At 45.3% G+C, this 17,832-nt stretch overlaps 1 protein-coding gene across 2 annotated transcripts; it reads left to right on the top strand.

The window, feature by feature from the left end:
- The first annotated feature begins 1,511 nt into the window (after nt 1-1,511).
- PLOD3 (procollagen-lysine,2-oxoglutarate 5-dioxygenase 3) lies at nt 1,512-12,021 on the top strand. 2 transcript variants are annotated; one of them, XM_072641337.1, is made up of 19 exons: nt 1,512-1,968; nt 2,348-2,439; nt 2,589-2,725; nt 4,379-4,542; nt 4,824-4,936; nt 5,168-5,231; nt 5,474-5,571; nt 6,091-6,192; nt 6,565-6,693; nt 7,017-7,138; nt 7,546-7,650; nt 7,816-7,941; nt 8,544-8,685; nt 8,777-8,890; nt 9,093-9,161; nt 9,604-9,708; nt 10,041-10,187; nt 11,027-11,152; nt 11,557-12,021. In XM_072641337.1, exons 1-19 carry the CDS (start codon nt 1,785-1,787, stop codon nt 11,710-11,712), a joined length of 2,295 nt encoding a protein of 764 aa, XP_072497438.1. In that variant the 5' UTR covers nt 1,512-1,784; the 3' UTR covers nt 11,713-12,021. The 2 variants fall into 2 exon arrangements, with proteins under 2 accessions (XP_072497438.1, XP_072497439.1); XM_072641338.1 differs by having other exon boundaries at nt 6,568-6,693.
- The last annotated feature ends 5,811 nt before the right edge of the window (nt 12,022-17,832 follow it).

Genomic DNA, 17,832 nt, shown 5'->3' on the forward strand with positions numbered 1-17,832 from the left:
AACTCTGAAAGCTCTAAGAACTAGGAGCATTCATACAAGGAGGACAGAAAGGACAGAGAAGGAATGAATTGAGGGTGCAGACTGAGACTTGCATATCTGGATCTATACATATCCATTTATATGCATATGTTTATGCATTTATACAGTCATACAGAAAATTTGTTTTTCTTCCCATACTTCTTTGTTGCAAGGAATTTGTTTTTCTTCTTTTCTCCCCCTTAGGGTAGGGTGTTGGGAGAAAAAAGTAGATTTCTGTTAATTATTAAAAATTGAGAAGGGGTGCTTTATCTATGGAATGTTGCATTCACTTTCAGATAAGGTATTTAACTGTTTTACTTTGTTACAAGACACCTCTTACGGAAAGAGAGTAATCTGTAAGCAAAAGCAAAACACATCAATAAAATTAAAAAAATACATAGCATTGGAGGAAGGGGCATTAACAAATGGGGCAATCAGGAAAGACTACTTGAAGAAGACACTCGAATTGAGTCTTGAAGGAAACTAGGAATTCTAAGAAGTGAGGAGGAGTAGGGAGAGCATTATAGGGGAACAACTTTTGCAAATACAAATACAGAGAAATGAGAGATAGAATATAATTCATGGGGAACAAGTGGTCCAGGTAGGGTGTGTGCGTGCGTGTGTGTGTGTGTGTGTGTGTGTGAGAGAGAGAGAGAGAGAGAGAGAGAGAGAGAGAGAGAGAGAGAGAGAGAGAGAGAGAGAGAGAGAGTAATAAGAATTTGCATGATAGACTGGAGCCAGATTGGGATGATAATTTTCATCTTGTAGTTTGTCTCTCAGGAAGTGGAGGGGAGAGGTCCTGGGAAATTTCCTCTCTGAGGGCTGCCCAGGGTAGTGGAAATGGACCAGTCCCTGGTTTCTAATCCTTACTCACTGAAAGTGCTTTTTCTTTGGGTGACTCACCCAACCTTTTTGTACCTATTTTCTTATGGATAAAGTAAATGGGTTGCTTCTAGCTTTGTATCCTAAACTTTAGTGCCCCCTCTCTTTATCCTGCAGCCGGTGGTCCTCCTCCCAAGCTCGTGCCCCTTTCCTTTCTCCCATGTGTTCTCATCTCCATCTCTCCATCCTTCAAGTTTACCTTTCCCTTTCTGTCCCTTTATCTATACCCTCCTTTCTCCGAAGACTCGTGGTATATTAGGGCTGGGGGGCCCTCAAAGATGATCTCATCTAGTCTTTTTAAAGGTGAGGAAACTGAGAAATAGAGAGGGAGAGGGAAATTTTTTTAAGATCACACAGCTAATTAGTGGCAGAGTCTGCACTGGAATCCAGGTCTCCTGACTCCTCTGCCCTTCTAAAGTCTATAATCCCCTCTACTCTCCTTAATTTCTTTCCGCAATTCCCCCCAATCGTCCAGTTTCACTTTCTCTAAACCTTTGCCCCCTTTCCTCTCCAATTTCTTCCTCATCCCCTTTCTCCACCTCCTGTTCTCCCAAATCCTCTCCCTTCTCCCCTCCCCGCCCTACTCTCCCTAATTTTCCCTGCCCACTTCCCTAGACGTGCCCCCAGTACAGTCTGCTAGCCCTAGCACAATCCCCGCCTTGTCTGAGAGTTGGATTTCGGTTTCCGTCGCCTCGGGTTACGTCTTTTTTTTCTAGGTCTTCCAGAACACCACCTTCTCCCTTCCCGAAGCTGCCCCCAATCCTTCCCCTTCTCCTATGCTCCCATTCTCGGGCTGGGATCTCTAGAGCCAAGTCCCCTGCAGCCCGGGCTGGCGCGCGCCCGCCGGTGCCCGGCCTGGTCAGTGTCACAGTCCACGCCCAGCCATGAGCTCCCCAGGCTCGCTTGGCCTCCGGCTCAGCCTCCGACTTCAGCTGGGACTGTCATCTCTGCTGCTGCTGCTGCCGCCTGGCTGGCAGCTGCTGGGACCCTCAGGAGCCTCGGCCTCGTCGTCAGCTTCGGTAGCGGAAGGTGCCGCTAGCCTGGGCGGTGGCGAGAGAGTCAATCCTGGTTAGTGGCCGCAAGGTGCGGGAGGGGCCGTGGCTGGGGACCTGGAAGAAGTTTGCTGGGTTTGGGATAGCGTCGGAGGGGGCAGAGTGGGCCACGGCCCCCGAAGTCCTCCTTCTGGAGCCCCCCGGGTGGTGAAAAGGAGTGGGAAGTTTGAGAAGCAAAGTCCCGACTCATTTTTCTCTGGCTTCTATTTTTCATCAAGGGGGCAATAAACACATTGTCCTCCTTTTTCCCCCCTCTGGTTACATCTGGCCTTCCTTAGCTCCCCTTCCCCATCTGACGTTCTTATTCTTACTCGTATGAAACAGGAGCCTTGGGTTGAGGTGGAGGGTTAGGAGTTGTTTAGGGGGGATTCCTTTTTCACCGGTCACCATTTCAGATAAACTACTGGTAATCACTGCTGCCACAGAGGAGACAGAAGGATATCTGAGATTCCTGCAGTCTGCAAAGTTTTTCAATTACACTGTTCAGGTGAGGAACCCCCAGGAGGGTGGGGTAGTTTGGAATGTGAGCTGGAGAAGGGAAGTAGCAAGAGCTGTGCACTGCATGTCTGGGTCCTTGAGGGGAGCAGGGTTTGTTTGGCTAAGACTTCTTCCTGGCGTTCTGTCTTGATCTTCCAGACACTGGGCCTAGGAGAAGAATGGAGAGGAGGAGATGTGGCTCGAACAGTTGGAGGGGGCCAGAAGGTTCGATGGCTGAAGAAGGAGATGGAGAAATATGCAGAAAGAAAGGACATGGTCATCATGTTTGTGGACAGGTAAAGGATTGAGAATGATTGATAGAGTTGGGGGTGGGGAAAGGGAAAGATCTTTGGGAGAGATCCTGAATGAACAAAGGCTCAACATCATGAGATCATTGATTTAGAGATGTTGGAGGTCGACCAACCCTACCATTTTTCAGATGTGCAAAGTGAGATCCAAAGGGGTCATAATAATTGGGCAGAAGCAAGATTTAAATTCTTGTCAAGTCCACAAGCATATATTTACACTTGTAAATGGTGCACTGTGCCAAGTACTGGGTAAACAAATTCAATCAAGAAGAAAATTCTTGCTCTCAGGAAGCTTACATCTTTAACTGGGGAAAACAACACATAAGAGGAGGAGGGAGGAAAGTATGGTGGCAAAGTCCCGAAAATCAGAAGCACAGCCAGGAGAGGAATGAAGGATGACTGGCTAGGGCCCTTTCTCAAAAGGGAGGTTCTTAAAGGAACTCACCAATTGGAGAAGGAGGCTACAGGGGCAAAGGAATGTTCCAGGGTAAGAAGACTATAGGAGATGAGGGAACTTCCCGGGTGAGAACTTGATGGTTCACAGGGTACTTCCTCAAAATAGAAGTTCCAGGAGGAACTCATCCTTGGGAAAAGAGGGCTCTTGAGTGCAGAGGGATCTCTTGGGGCAAGAAGGCTACAGGTCCAGTTCTCTGACTTCAAATCCAACATTCTTTCTATTGCACCAAAATGTATGGGCAGAAGTTGTGTTGTTGTGTTTGTCCTTCATTCTCAAGGAGGACATCAGGGAGATGATGACATGACTTGCAATTGACTTTGATTTAATCAAGGGAGGGCTGTGCAAGGTTACCAGCCTCACTTTCCCCTCCAGAGCCATCTGGATCCAGTGACCAGATATTCATCAACTGGAGATGACCCAGGGTGCAATGGGAGACCCTGGCCCTTTTAGGCTAAAGTTTTTTCAGGTTCTCACTTTGAGTGAGGTAAAACCCATTCAGTGAATAGGCCTCTTTAAGAAGTGAGTCAAGGGATGACTCCTTTAATAAAAAAAAAAAAATCGAATGGGGAGGGGAAGACTCTCTGAGTTCCTGGGCAAAAGAGAAACAGTTACTATTTAGTATTTACATTCATTCTGTGCTAGGAGGGCAGGGACCTGTTGTCCAACCTTTGAGTTCCAGAGTGAACTGGGTTTAAGGCTTAGTCTTTGAGAAAGAAATCTAGCCATTAAACCCAAAAGAAAAAAGCGGATTTTGACCATTGAAGTGTATGTTCTCCTGGGCAGAGCACCCCAGGTAAGGAGGGAGAGGAGAGGAGAGGAAAGGAACTGTTACTCACAGGTTGTTTGCCCTTTGTTCTCAAAAAGGACCATGACATCAGGGACATGACATGACTTGCAGTTGACTTTGATCTGAGTGAGGGAGGGCTGTGCAAGGTCACCAACCTTGCTTTCTTCTTCAGAGCCATCTGGGTCCAGTGACCAGATATTCATCAGGATGGCTGGAGATGGCCCAGGATGCAATGGGAGACCCTGGCCCTTTCAGGCTAAGGTCTTTTCAAGTTCTCACTTTGAGTGAGATAATGCCCATTCAGTGAATCGACCTCTTTAAGAAGTGGGCAGAAGTAGCAACTAGGGAGTGAGAAGGCTGTGGTTCTAATAATATGCTCTCTTCCTTCTCCACACAGCTATGATGTACTTCTAGCTGGGAGCCCCAAAGAGTTGCTGTGGAAATTTCTTCAGAGTGGCAGCCGCTTGCTCTTTTCAGCTGAGAGTTTCTGCTGGCCAGAGTGGGGGCTAGCAGAGAAGTACCCCACTGTGGGAAATGGAAAGCGTTTCCTCAATTCTGGAGGTGTGGCCAGGGGGAACTGGGCAGCTGGGTCACTTTGGTGACTGGGGCTAGGTCAATCTCAGGGTTGGAATGAAAGACAGACAATATGGGATGGGGTGGGGTTGGGCTGGTCACCTGGTCTCGGATAGGAACTTGTAGAATAGGAAAGGTAAGTTCCTGAGTCCTTAGGAATCTTAGAAATAAGATTTGGCACAGAGAACTAGGGGGAGGAGGGTTATATACCTGGTCTATCAGGAGTTGGATACCTGGGTTCCAAAGTTTGCCCTCACCCACCTGGACAGGGTTCATTGGCTTTGCCCCCACTATCCATCATATTGTTCGTCAGTGGAAATACAAGGATGATGATGATGACCAGTTGTTCTACACTCGGCTCTACCTGGACTCCAAACTCAGAGTGAGGAGAGGGGATTGAGAAGAAATCTGAAACACCTAGAAAAGGGGGTACCTTATTTACTGGGGTGGGGGTTGGAACTCCCTGGTGGAGGGAGAGGGAAAGTAATACAGCTGGAGAAAATTCTGGGAGGCTGAACGATGGAAAGAAGTGTTGGGGGTTATGAAAGAAATGTGGGAAGAAAGAAGTTAGGGAAATTCCTTCAATTAACATTCCCTATTTTGACCCCTCTAGGAAAAACTTGGCCTGGCTTTGGATCACAAATCTCGAATCTTTCAGAATCTCAATGGAGCCATAGGTCAGGGAGTTGAAGGGGGAGCAACTAAGGTTTATGAGTGGTTGGGAGGTTCTCATGGGCAATTGGGTTACCTGATGTGGGGAAAATCCCAGACTTAAGAGGAGTACTTCATGTAACTGTGTTGATATTGAGGTCCCTCCCCTGAAGAATCTGACTTTTGGAATACAAAAATTTATTCATATCTGTAGCACTATGGACCCTGGAAAGGGAAGTATAAAATTTGGCTTCTTTCTTTCCCCTAGATGAGGTGGTATTAAAGTTTGACCGGAATCAGGTTCGAATTCGGAATGTGGCCTATGATACACTCCCTGTTGTGATCCATGGCAATGGACCCACCAAGGTACCTTCTCCCCATCCATGGACCTGTTAGCATCCCTAAGGAACCCTTCTATCCCAAGGATTACAGTAACTTGGATGCCTGCATAGTGACCCTTCTCATAATAAAAACAATAAACCAAAGCTAACCTTTACATAGTGCTTTAAGGTTTGCAAAACTTTTTGGATGTATTATTTCATTTGATCCTCGCAATGACCCTTTGAGATTGGTGGTATTATTATCCTCATTTTATAGATGAAGTAACTGAGGCTTCAGAGGTTACATGATTTGCCCAGAGTCTTGTGGCTAGAATTTATGTGAGGCAGGATTCAAATTCATCTTCCAGACTTTAAGTCCAGTGCTCCATCCACTGTGCCACCTAGTTTCTGTAGAGCAGATGGGACCGATGAGAAGAGTGCAATGTCTCTCTCGTTCCCCTTGCTAATGTCTTTCCCCACCTCTTTGTGCTTCCTTCTGTGGAATTCCTGACCCGCTTAGCTTCCTGGAACTCAGATTTTTGCTTGCTTTTCTCCCCCCTAATAGCTCCAGCTGAATTACTTGGGAAACTACATCCCTAATGGCTGGACTCCAGAGGGAGGCTGCGGGTTCTGTGACCGTGACCGGATAGACCTAGAGGAGCGGCAGGTGAGGAGCTTGTGAGAATGAGAAAGAGAAAGGGGGAATGAAATGGTTCAGAGGAGTTAGTCAGGATTCCATCTAATGTAACAAACATTAACAGTGTTCAAAGCTGGGTCAGAGGGAGCTCCTGGGGAGGACAGGGTGGAGAAAGAGTGTCTGGTTTTCCCTAGCCCATTTCTGTTGGCTTTGTTTGTTGGGGGGCTATTGCTAGAGAGCGTGGGGTTTTGGTCTCTTTCCCTTAGGTAACTTCCCCTTTCCTCTAGAACTTCAGGTTTGTAAATATGCTCGGGTATCATCAGGGAAATAGTGTCTGTCTCTGGAGGAGGTGGGAGTGACAGGCTTCCAAGTGACAATCTTCCTCATGTGTTCCATCTACAGCAGCCTTTCCCCAGAGTGCTTCTGTCTGTATTTGTGGAACAGCCAACTCCGTTCCTGCCAAGATTCCTACAGAGGTTGCTATTCCTTGACTATCCACCTGAGCAGATTACACTCTTCCTGCATAATAATGTGAGATAAACTCATTCCACTTCCCCAAACTGCCTCTTATCACCTCCTGAGATAACCCTAGTAGGATATAAGCTTCTTGAGGACAGGGACTGTTTTCCTTTTATATTTGTATCCCCAAGTCCCAGTAATGCTTGTCAATTTCAAATAAAGTCCTAATGTAAACCTTGCCTCCTTTAGTGGCCCTGACCTCATGTTTTCTAATTTCTTCCCTTGTCCTTTCTTCACCATCACCCCAATCTTGAATTTCCTCCCATGTCCCCCATCTTTCTTGCCCCTTATTCCCCAATCCTTTTCTGTCTTTCCCTTCTTCTCCTCAACACTAGGAGGTCCATCATGAGCCCCACATCGCAGCTGCTTGGCCTCAGCTCCAGGACCATTTCTCTGCTGTGAAGCTTGTTGGACCAGAGGAGGCTCTGACTCCAGCCCAGGCCCGGGACATGGCCATGTGAGTAAATTTGGAGTGGGGACGGGGACATTTCAGCCACATTGATACCTACTTAGTCATTCCACTGCTATATTCTGGCCGTCTCCGGAATTACAGGTTGGCCCGGCCATCCTTATGCCTATACTGTCCATCTCTGCACTGAGCCATCCCATCTCCCTGTACCTGAGCCAATCAGACTGTCCCTATGCTTAGGTGGGGTCGTGCCTGCACATGTCTGGGGAAAGTGGAACCGCTGCTTTTCCTTACATTATCCATTCCCCATAGTAAGCATTCTTTCCAGAATTTTGTCTTTGATTCGTCTTATTATGGCTTCAATCTCTTCTCAGGGAGCTGAAAGTGGGTGTGAAAAGAAAGTAGGAGGGGAGGCTTGCCTCTAGGGACTCACCAGTTTATTTGTTTGTCTGCAGGGACAACTGTCGTCAGGATTCTGAGTGTGAATTCTACTTTAGCCTGGATGCAGATGCTGTCATCACCAACCCCCAGACCCTACGCATCCTCATTGAGGAGAACAGGTCACCCAACTGAGTCATCCCCAAATCTCTGAAGGGATTCTCAAATTCTTTTCCTCCTCTCAAGAAGAGCCCCCTTATGTCCACCCCCAGGGCATATCCTAGGTCACCCCCCAGGTTTCTTCAGCCCAGTTCTTGCCTCACTTTCCCTTTTCCCTTTCCCTCCAGGAAGGTGATAGCTCCTATGTTGTCTCGACATGGGAAACTCTGGTCCAATTTCTGGGGGGCACTGAGTCCTGAGGAGTACTATGCTCGATCTGAGGATTATGTGGAGCTGGTGCAGAGGAAACGAGTGTGAGTCTTTTTTCCTCTGCAGAAATCCCTGCCTTACCTTCCACTACATCTCTTGCACCTGTACCCTTCTCAACGTTAACACTGCCACTACCCTAGTTCAGGCTCTTATCACCATTGAATACATAGTAGGTTCTTAATAAATGTTTGTTGACTTACTCTCACCTGAACTACTGCCTCCTGACCAGTCTCCCAGACATCTTCCCAATGGTTTGGGGTAGCAGGAAGCAGGCCAAACCCTGCTGAGGAAGACAATTGTTAATCCCTAAGCAAGTGCATCCTCAGGGGTGAAGGACTCTCTGTTGACCTGGACAGAAGCAGCATGAAGTCCTAAGCAGTGCATGGGGTCTCAGCAAACCTGGTTTCCTTTTGAGCTCTTTCCCTTACTGAGGGAATTGGTTAGCTTCTTTAAATATCAGTTTCCTCCTCTGTACAGTGGAGACATTTGTATTACCTACCTGACTGTGAAGAAAGTAAAGTAATATGGAAATGAGCTATCAAATAAAATAAGAGTTTTGTAATTTCTCTTTGTAATTACAAAATACTACAAAAGCTTTATTACTATGCTAACCTTGCTAACCTTGCTGTCTTCCACACATACATAGGGGTGTGTGGAATGTACCATACATATCCCAGGCCTATCTGATTAAGGGGAACACACTTCGGAATGAGCTGCCCCAGAGAGAAGTGTTCTCACAGAGTGAGAGTGATCCTGACATGGCTTTCTGCAAGACAGTCCGTGATAAGGTATGAAATTTGGTCCCTAGGTCCCTGGGGAAGGGGAGACTGGGAAGACCATTCCCCAATTCTTTTAATCTCTCCTTTTTTTCTTCCCTAGGGTATCTTCCTCCATCTCAGTAACCAGGAGGAGTTTGGGCGACTTTTGTCCACAGCCCGGTACAGAACAGACCACCTCTACCCTGACCTCTGGCAGATCTTTGACAACCCTCTGGTGAGGAAGGGGCCACTGCTTTGTCTCCAGTTCTTGATGCCTGAATAGTTGCCTTTCAGTCCCTCTCCCTAAATCCCATCTTGCCCAAAGGCAGTGAGGGAATGGAGTAATCTTGAGGGGTCTGATAGTAGAGTGGTAGCCTATTGGTACTGGGGGGGAGGGGGAGATAATCAGTGTTGTCTCCTTCATAATCTACTTGTAGGACTGGCAAGAGCAGTACATCCATGAGAACTACAGTTGGGCACTTGATGGGGATGGTGTGGTGGAACAGGTAAGCCCCTCTAAGGGAATATCCCCAATCACCCAAACACTAAAACACCATACATCATATACTAGGGAGTATCCCAGCCGTAGCCTCTAAGCCCAACACACACACACACACACACACACACACACACACACACACACACACACACACACACACATCTTGCCCTCTCTCATCCCCTGATTCTTGTCACTTAATTCTCCCAGTCCTTATCACTGCCTCTTCCTCCCTACCTTATCACCCTCCCACCCACCCCTCCCAGTCCTTATCACCCTCCCACCCACCCCTCCCAGTTCTGGCCCTTTACCCCCTCTTTTGTTTCCCCACCAACTCTGCCAGATCAAAAATGAGTCACTCAACCCAGATCCTTTTTTTCTGTCTAATAATCATCAGAATTCTAGAGCTCTTGTGTTTCTTTCCTTTCCCTCCCTCAACCCTGCCTCATTAGCCATGTCCAGATGTGTACTGGTTTCCACTGTTGTCGGAGCAGATGTGTGATGAACTAGTAGAAGAGATGGAGAACTTTGGCCAGTGGTCTGGGGGAAAGCATGAGGTAGGATGGGGTAATTTGGAGAAAGTCAGGAGATGGGGCACTGAGTATTCTGGAAAGGAGGAGTAGAGAGAATGCAGGAGTCCTAGGGAAAAGACAGAGGATTAAGGATCATTTGGGAGTGAGTGAGAGGGTAGGGGAAGGGGATAAAAGAAACATAAACCCAGGAGATGAAGGGGGACATAGGATTCTAGGCAGGGGCCAGGTAATGTAGGATCAGTATTGGGGGGTGTGGCAATAGTGGCAATAAGGGTTTAAGAAACTCTTGGGAAAGGGTATTCCCAGGAGAGAGTAGAGATGGCTCAACTTCTGTGTGCCCAAACTCTCCCCTTTAGGACTCCAGACTAGCAGGAGGATATGAGAACGTGCCTACTGTAGACATTCATATGAAGCAGCTGGGTTATGAGGATGAATGGCTACAATTCCTGAGAACCTATGTGGGACCCATGACAGAGAACCTGTTCCCAGGGTACCACACAAAGGTTGGATGATGGGAGGGGACATGGAACTACTTCTCCTCACAGCCTTCCCCCCCCACCCCCAAACGATCTAATTTCCCCCATCAGATCTCAGTATCCGCCCTCCCTTTCCCTGCATGATCCCTGTGAGCTTCTGATGTCTCTCACTTTGGAACTGTAATTTCTGATTTTAGGTCCTTCCTCAGGGGTTGGTAAGAGGGTATTGAGAAAGCAAATAGCTCTTATTCACTTAGTACTCAGCGATTACAGGTAACTCATATATCCATGATCTCATCTGATGCTCACAATTTTATGGATAAAGAAACTGAGGTTCAGAGAGGTGACTTGTCTAGGATCACATAAATGGGACGTGGCAGAGCCAGGATTCTCAGTTCTTCTGATCCAGGGCTTATACCTGCCCCACCAGATCTGTACCTAATTTGCATGTACTGATGAGGTCGGCACATCGAGAGTCCCAAGAAAGGGAAGAACTGCCATAAAATGATGCCTTAAGCAGCCTGAGAGATGGGTTAGAGACAGGGGAGTGGAGTTGCTTGACAAACAGAAATGGTCTGCATTCGACTATTTAAGTATAAACCTCAGGATACAAACTTTGGTTCCCGTTGAGCTCTGGCAGGAATAGTGCTACCTTGTGGCCTGCCTGGTGCCTCCTTGAGGCACTTTCCAACTTCAATGCCCTGGTCACGGGATTGTACCTATGGAGCTCAAAGGAAAGGTAGAGGTGCTGGTGAAGACCCTAGGATTTTCCTTTGTCCTTCCCAAGTTCGTCTCAGTGATCCTCCTGGCCATAATTCTATGGGATCATCCCAGACCCCAGGCCGTGATCTTCTCTCTTTCCCCAGACTCGAGCAGTAATGAACTTTGTGGTCCGGTACCGACCAGATGAGCAGCCATCCTTGCGACCACATCATGATTCTTCTACTTTTACCCTCAACATTGCACTCAATAGCAAGGGTCTTGACTATGAGGTGAGCAGGGGTACCCTTCCCCTCCCCATGTGATATCCCTTCCCCCTTCTGGAAACCAAATGAAATGACCCTCTTCTTATTACCCTCTGAGATACGCTTGAGATCTCCACAACCCCTTGGCCCCAAGACTGAATAACATAAGATGTCTCCCCCAAAAAATCCCCACAGCTTCTCTTTCTCATCTTATATACATATTCATCTCTCCTTTTGTCTCCCATTTCTCTTTCTTTGGTAATCACACTCTCTTATTTTTTTTTTAAATCTCTCTTATTTCTTTTTTTTCCTCTTCTTACTTCAGTCTCTTATTAATCTAATTCTCCTCTCCTATCCCAACATTAGCCCTTGGGGAAATCTGACTGTATCTACCATGACATCTTGTCTTCCTGGGTTTTCTCCTCATTTAGGGAGGAGGCTGCCGATTCTTGCGATACGACTGCATTGTCTCATCTCCAAGGAAAGGCTGGGGGCTTTTGCACCCTGGGCGCCTCACCCACTACCATGAAGGACTGCCCACTACAAAAGGCACACGATACATCATGGTGTCTTTTGTGGATCCCTGACAGTTAACTACTTTTCCTTTTCCTATCACCACTGTGCCTTCTTGGGCCCTAGGGCCAGCCCCCTTCCTCATTGCTAGGGGAAGGGGACAGAAGAATTTCTCTGAGTTCTGCTCCATGATGTGTATTTATTGTGCACCTGTCTGTCAGTTCAATGTGTGTCTGTCTACCTTGCCTTGACATGACCCTCTCAGGTAGCCCTTGCAACTCCTGTCCTTCCTCTTCCTACCCACAGCCACAAATGGTAAAGTGGTGGTGTGTTTGGGAGAGGTTCCCTGTGTGATAAGTTATTGAATAAAGGAGGATTTGTTACCTTTGTGTCCACATGTTTATCCTACAACCATGCACCTGTCCTGGGAAGAGTATCCCATTCTTGTTGTCTTCATTTAGGGTAGTGGAAAGAACATTGAATTGGAGTAGATGGACTTATATTAAAACCCTGACTCTGCTACTTAGTGTGTAACCCTGCACATACATATCGCTTAAATTCTCTGAGTTTCAGGTCCCTTATCTGCAAAAGGAGGGGGCTGGACTAGTTGATATCTGAAGTTCTTTCTAGCTTTAAATCCCATGATACTTTGGTTTCTGTTCCTTATTGACTTCCCACTCTCCCTACAAATCACTGAATACAGGGAGACTTATATTCACCAAAGGAAAGTTGACAGAGGAGAGAGAAAGAGGGAAGGCCTGAAGCAGTTTTGGAAAGAAGGATTATTTTTTCCTACTATTCACCTTCTGACTCCCTCCTCCTCTGATTGTGGTTTCTTCTGGGGGTCAAATCTCAAAGCATCTTAACCTCCTCTCACACTGGATTATTCATGGTTTAGGTCTATACCCTAAATGATTTTTAAAGTGGTCAAAATTGGCCCCAGCAAGATGCTCTGCTCTTTCCCTCAGGCTTGGTGGAGTTCTGCACAGTCCCCCCACACCCATGGTGTTCTGTCCTGATGAACTGTCCCACTCTCTCTGTTCATTAGATCTCTGGCCCAGCACCAACAATTTAGAGCTTTGCAGTATTGGTGCCTTTGGGTTGTAGCCCCCAGAAGCCTTTTTTGCTCCTGAAGGGCTGTGGCCATGCTGGCTGTCAGGGCCTGAACAAATTTTAGGAGCTTAGAGTCAGGATCTCCATGGCACTGGAAAGAAGTAGGGACAAGCAGAGAACAGGGCTGTGTTTTGATGTAAGCCTGTGTCATGTCCTTGGGTCTGCTAGTGTAGTCTCATTGATAGTCACATGGGACCTGGGGGATAGGTGCTGAGTGAGATCAGGTCAGTGAGTTTCACTTCACAGGTTGTTTGTTATGTTTTTTTTACCTTCTTTTGGATTCTGTGTGTCTTAAACCATGGAAACAGTTTTATCTTTGATGCATAATTTATGTTTTGAGAGATTTAGGAGGTAATGGGGATTGGAAAAAATGTCTAGTCCTCCATCTTGTTGCTCACAGGACCTGAAGTCTCCCCTGACTTCCCTAACACTGTCAACTGCATCACCAATCATTCAAACAGTCACAAAACTTGGAGCCATCTCTCATTCCTGAAAGTTCCTCACTTGTCACATCAGTTCACTTGAAGAAGTCCTTGTCGGTCTCAACAGTGTTTCCATTTTGTCCTTTTTTCCACTCCATCATACTAATATAGGCCTTCAGTATCATCTGATGGGACTTTTGCTATTGCAATAATTATTATAAATGGTTTCCTGGTCTCCACTGTATTCCATCCTTCACAGTCCTGCCAAAGTAATATTTATAGGGTGCTGCTCTAATCACAGCTCTGTTCAAGACTCCTCTTTTGCCTACTGAATAGTAGTGGTGGTGAAAGGTCTGCAATATACTTCAGAGGCTGATTGTCTTGGCTTTCTGCCTTTCCAGGCATCTATCCCACTGATCAGTGAAACTCACCATTTTCCTTCTATTATCACTTCACACCATCTGAACACTGAAGATCCACTCAGGGATGGGCCCTGATTGCTCCTGAAGGCCTTCTGTGCTGCTGCCAGCTTCTCTCTTTTCAATGCTCATGGCTAGGGTGTGCCAATATAACAAAATCGCCAATGCTACCAAAATTAACTTATATTTTTAATGCTATACCAAGAAAACAACCAAGGGATACTTTATAGAACTTGATAAAATGACAAAATTCATGTGGAAAAACAAAAGATCTAGAATATCAAGGGAAATGAAAAGAAGTAAGGATGAAGGGCAACTATCATTTTCATACCTCAAACTATATTATAAAGCAACTGTTATCAAAATCATCTGGTGTTGGTTAGAGAATAGAGAAATAAGTCAATGGAACAGACAAGACAAGGGAGATTGTTTCTGAAAACAATGAAATTTAATAACTATTGTTTGATAAAGTGGAAAACACACATTACCTAGGGAAAAAACTTTTGATTTGGTGAAAACTTACTGGGAAAACAGAAAAGCAGTTTGGCAGAAATTAGGCTTAGACTAACATTTTAGACCACACTCCACAATACATTCTAAATGGATATGCAACCCTAATATTGTAATAGAAAAGATAAAAAAAGTTAGAACAAATCATATACCTCTCATAGCTATGGGTAGAAGATGTATTCTTTACCAAATAAGAATATAGGCAATTGCAAATGATAAAACAGATAACTTTGATTACTTGAAATTGAAAAGCTTGTGCACAGATAACATTAATATACCTGGTTGTTGGTTGTTGTTCTTCATCTTCAAAGAGGACCAAAATGACACCATCATGATAAAGTGAAGTTTCAGTGTGTCCGACTGTGCCTGATCAGACCGATATGAGCTCAGAATGTTCTACCACAGTTGGGCACAGATAGCCCATGTGAACATCTGGTGTGGTTACTCCAAATTTTTGCATCCTACGTTTCCTTTCTCGTGTCTCAATTCTACTTTGCTCATAGAGCACAGCACCCTTTCTGATGTGGGCACGCCATTCTGAGCAGTCCTGTGCCAGCGTCTGCCATGTTGCACAGTCAAATCCAAAGTTCTTGAGAGAGACCTTGAGAGTGTCCTTGTATCGCTTCTTCTGACCACCATGTGAGTTCTATGGAAGTGGTCAAATGGGAAAAAAATTCTTTGCATCAAATTTTCTCTGATAAGGGCTTGCTATCCAAGATTCATAAACAATAAATATATGTAAGACTAATAGCTATTTCACAATAGATAAATGGTTAAAGAATATAAACAAACAGTTCTCAAGAGAATTTCAAAGTATTCACAAGCACATGAAAAAATGTTCTAAATCACCAATAAGGGAAATGCAAATCTAACCAATTTTGAAGTTTCACCTCACACCCCGCAAACTGACAAACATGACAATAGTCAATGTTGGAGAGATTGGAGAAAGATAGGTATATTAGCACATTGTTGATCGACCTGTGAAATGGTGCAATCGTTTTGGAAAGCAATTTGGGATTATGCAAACAAAGTGACTTAAAAGTTTATATCCTTTGAACCAGAGACTCCATGACTGAGCTTTACAAGGAAGTCATTGATAAGAAAAAAAAGGTGTCATATACTCCAAAATATTTAAAGTAGCACATTTTATGATAGCTAAAAATTGAAAACAAAGTAGATGTCCATCAACTGGGGAATGACTAAGCAAATGACTGTGTTGTAAGAAATGTTGTATTTGATGAATCTAGATAAGCATGGAAAGATCTACATGAACTTCTGTAGACTGAAGTAAGCAGAGCCCTGAAAGCAATATGCACAGTATAACAATGTAAATGGAAGGAATGACATCCTCCCAAATAAAAAATAAATGTAACAAAATTATAAAGATCAAACAGGACTTGAATGAAGAGATGTGAGAAGAAACCCCTAAATTATACCTTTGTGAAAGTGAGAGGTCAACAGTTGTTACACATTGCACACATTTTTGGGCTTTTCTGACTTTTCTCCTCTCTAAAAACTCCCCAATTATTTGTCGTATGAGATGGCTCTCTAGGAGGGAGAGAAGGAGGGATACATGGGATACTATAACGGTATAAGAAACAGAAAATATAGGGGGGCAGAGTCAAGATGGCAGAGTAAAAGCAGGGACTTGCTCGAGCTTTCCCCCAAACCCTCCTGAAAGTATCCATAAAGACTTATTTTCTAAAAAAAAAATTAGGGGGATAAGGATTAAGGAACAGGGGAAACAAATTTCCTTTTTTTTTTTGGTTTTAATCTTTTGGTGGGAGAGATAAACTGGTTAGAATCTAACATCTAACAAAGGGACATTAGTGCCTAGCACAGGAGCTCAATTTGTAAATTGACAAATGTCTGTTTCTATCTCACTTCCTCCTGGAAAACAACCCAGGACCCTAGTCAGTCATTCAATAAACATTTATTAAATGTCTATCATTATATGCCAGTCACCGTGCTAAGCAATAGGGGTACAAAGAAAGGCGAAAAGCTAGTCTCTGCTCATATGGAGCTAACAATTCAATGGAATGGACAACAGGCCAAAAGCTGTGTACAAACAAATTACATACAAGATGAAAAAGAAATAATCTACAGCAAGAAAGTAGCAGCAAGGAGGCCATTGTCACTGGATTCCAAAGCAGAGGAGGGTGTGAGGTATAACAAAACTAGAAAGTCCATTTCTCTAGTCCAGGAACCTGTGGCCAGGAGACCACATGTGACCGTCTAGGTCCATGGGTTCAGCCTTTTGACTGAGTCCAAGTTTTACAGAGCAAATTCTTTTATTTATGAAGTTTGGATTTAGTCAAAGGGCTGCCCTTGAAGACCTAGAGGGTCATATATGACCTTGAGGCTGCAGGCTCCCCACCCCGCCAAGTAAGACTATGAGTGGTGGGGGTTTATTTTGTTGGGTGACTGACTTTGGAGATTCCTGAGTTTTCAGTGTTCCTGAAGTCTGTGGGACTCTTTCTCAGGGCAGTAGGAGAGGCTGATCTTTGGAATTTGAAGGTTGCTTCCTTCCTCCTACCCCAATCTTCAGCTCAGGTTTGTCTGATTAAATTTCTTCTGGCAGCTGTAACTGGGATGAGTCTGGTTCCTCATTATCTTGTACATTGTCTGGCTTTACAGTGACAAGAACATGCACAGGTTGGGGACAGACATTCAGTCTAGGTCTGCAACTAGGCTGTGTGGAGATTTTTCTGAGATTATTTCCCCATATATGTGAATGTCAGCAATTCTACAACCCTGCACACCTGCTTTATCAGCAGAGGAAACTCAGATAGGAAAGGAGGATAGAGAGGTGCTCTGGCTGGGTGGGCAGATTTCGGGGCAAACTATTCATCCCACTCACCCTACTGGGTATTCTCCCTTTTTCTTTTCCTTAACTGATGAATACAGTGGAGCTGGATTCTTCCCATAACTATCTATCTGTTTGGCTTTTACTTCCATAGGGTTCTTCTGGTTGCTAGCAACTTCTCACTGAAACTATCATCTTCTCTCACCTCTTTCCAGGCTTGCAGCTAACCCTGCCCATACAGGATCCCAGTGACCAAAATCTCTCAGCTCCCTGCCCCCTCCATCCGTTCCTCTCTTTCTCCTCCAAGTCTGGTCTCCTTTAATAAGGCTAGTCCTGCCCATCTGCTGTACTGGGCAGGAAGTGGCCACATGGCTGTTCTCATGGTGGGCAGAAACAGTCTCACAGAGGCAAAACCCAGAGCCCTGAATCTTCAGAGTGATCCCAGACATCTGTTCTTCCAGCTCTGCTCCCCCAGTTGGAGAGGTTGATATCCCAGGAGACTCTAAGTCTCCTACTGATGGAATCCTAATAAAGCTACCCTCAGCCCCAATATTCTAACTTCCTTATGGGCCTCACTGAACAGAAGACATGTCCTGGTTTAACCACACCATCTGGCTTTAACTACACTACAGGCCCCCAGACTCAGTCATAGGCCTTACTAAACAGCAGGCCCACTGCCCCTACCTAGCCACCATCCCCCCACTAATGAGGGCTGGAGAGACAGAGGTATAGGAACTTCAAGACTGGAGATCCCTGCATGGGCCGTCTGGGAAAGAATTCAGGGACTCAATCACTGTTGAGGTCATGGTGGTAAATATTTATTATATTTTCAGTGGGCAAGAGTTCTTAGGGAACCTGCAAACTTGGAGGGGTACAGGTAAAGTTTATATAGGATATTCTATAGTAAAACATGTGTCAAATATT

Source organism: Notamacropus eugenii, chromosome 2 (assembly GCF_028372415.1).
Source record: "Notamacropus eugenii isolate mMacEug1 chromosome 2, mMacEug1.pri_v2, whole genome shotgun sequence".
Lineage (NCBI taxonomy): Eukaryota > Metazoa > Chordata > Mammalia > Diprotodontia > Macropodidae > Notamacropus > Notamacropus eugenii.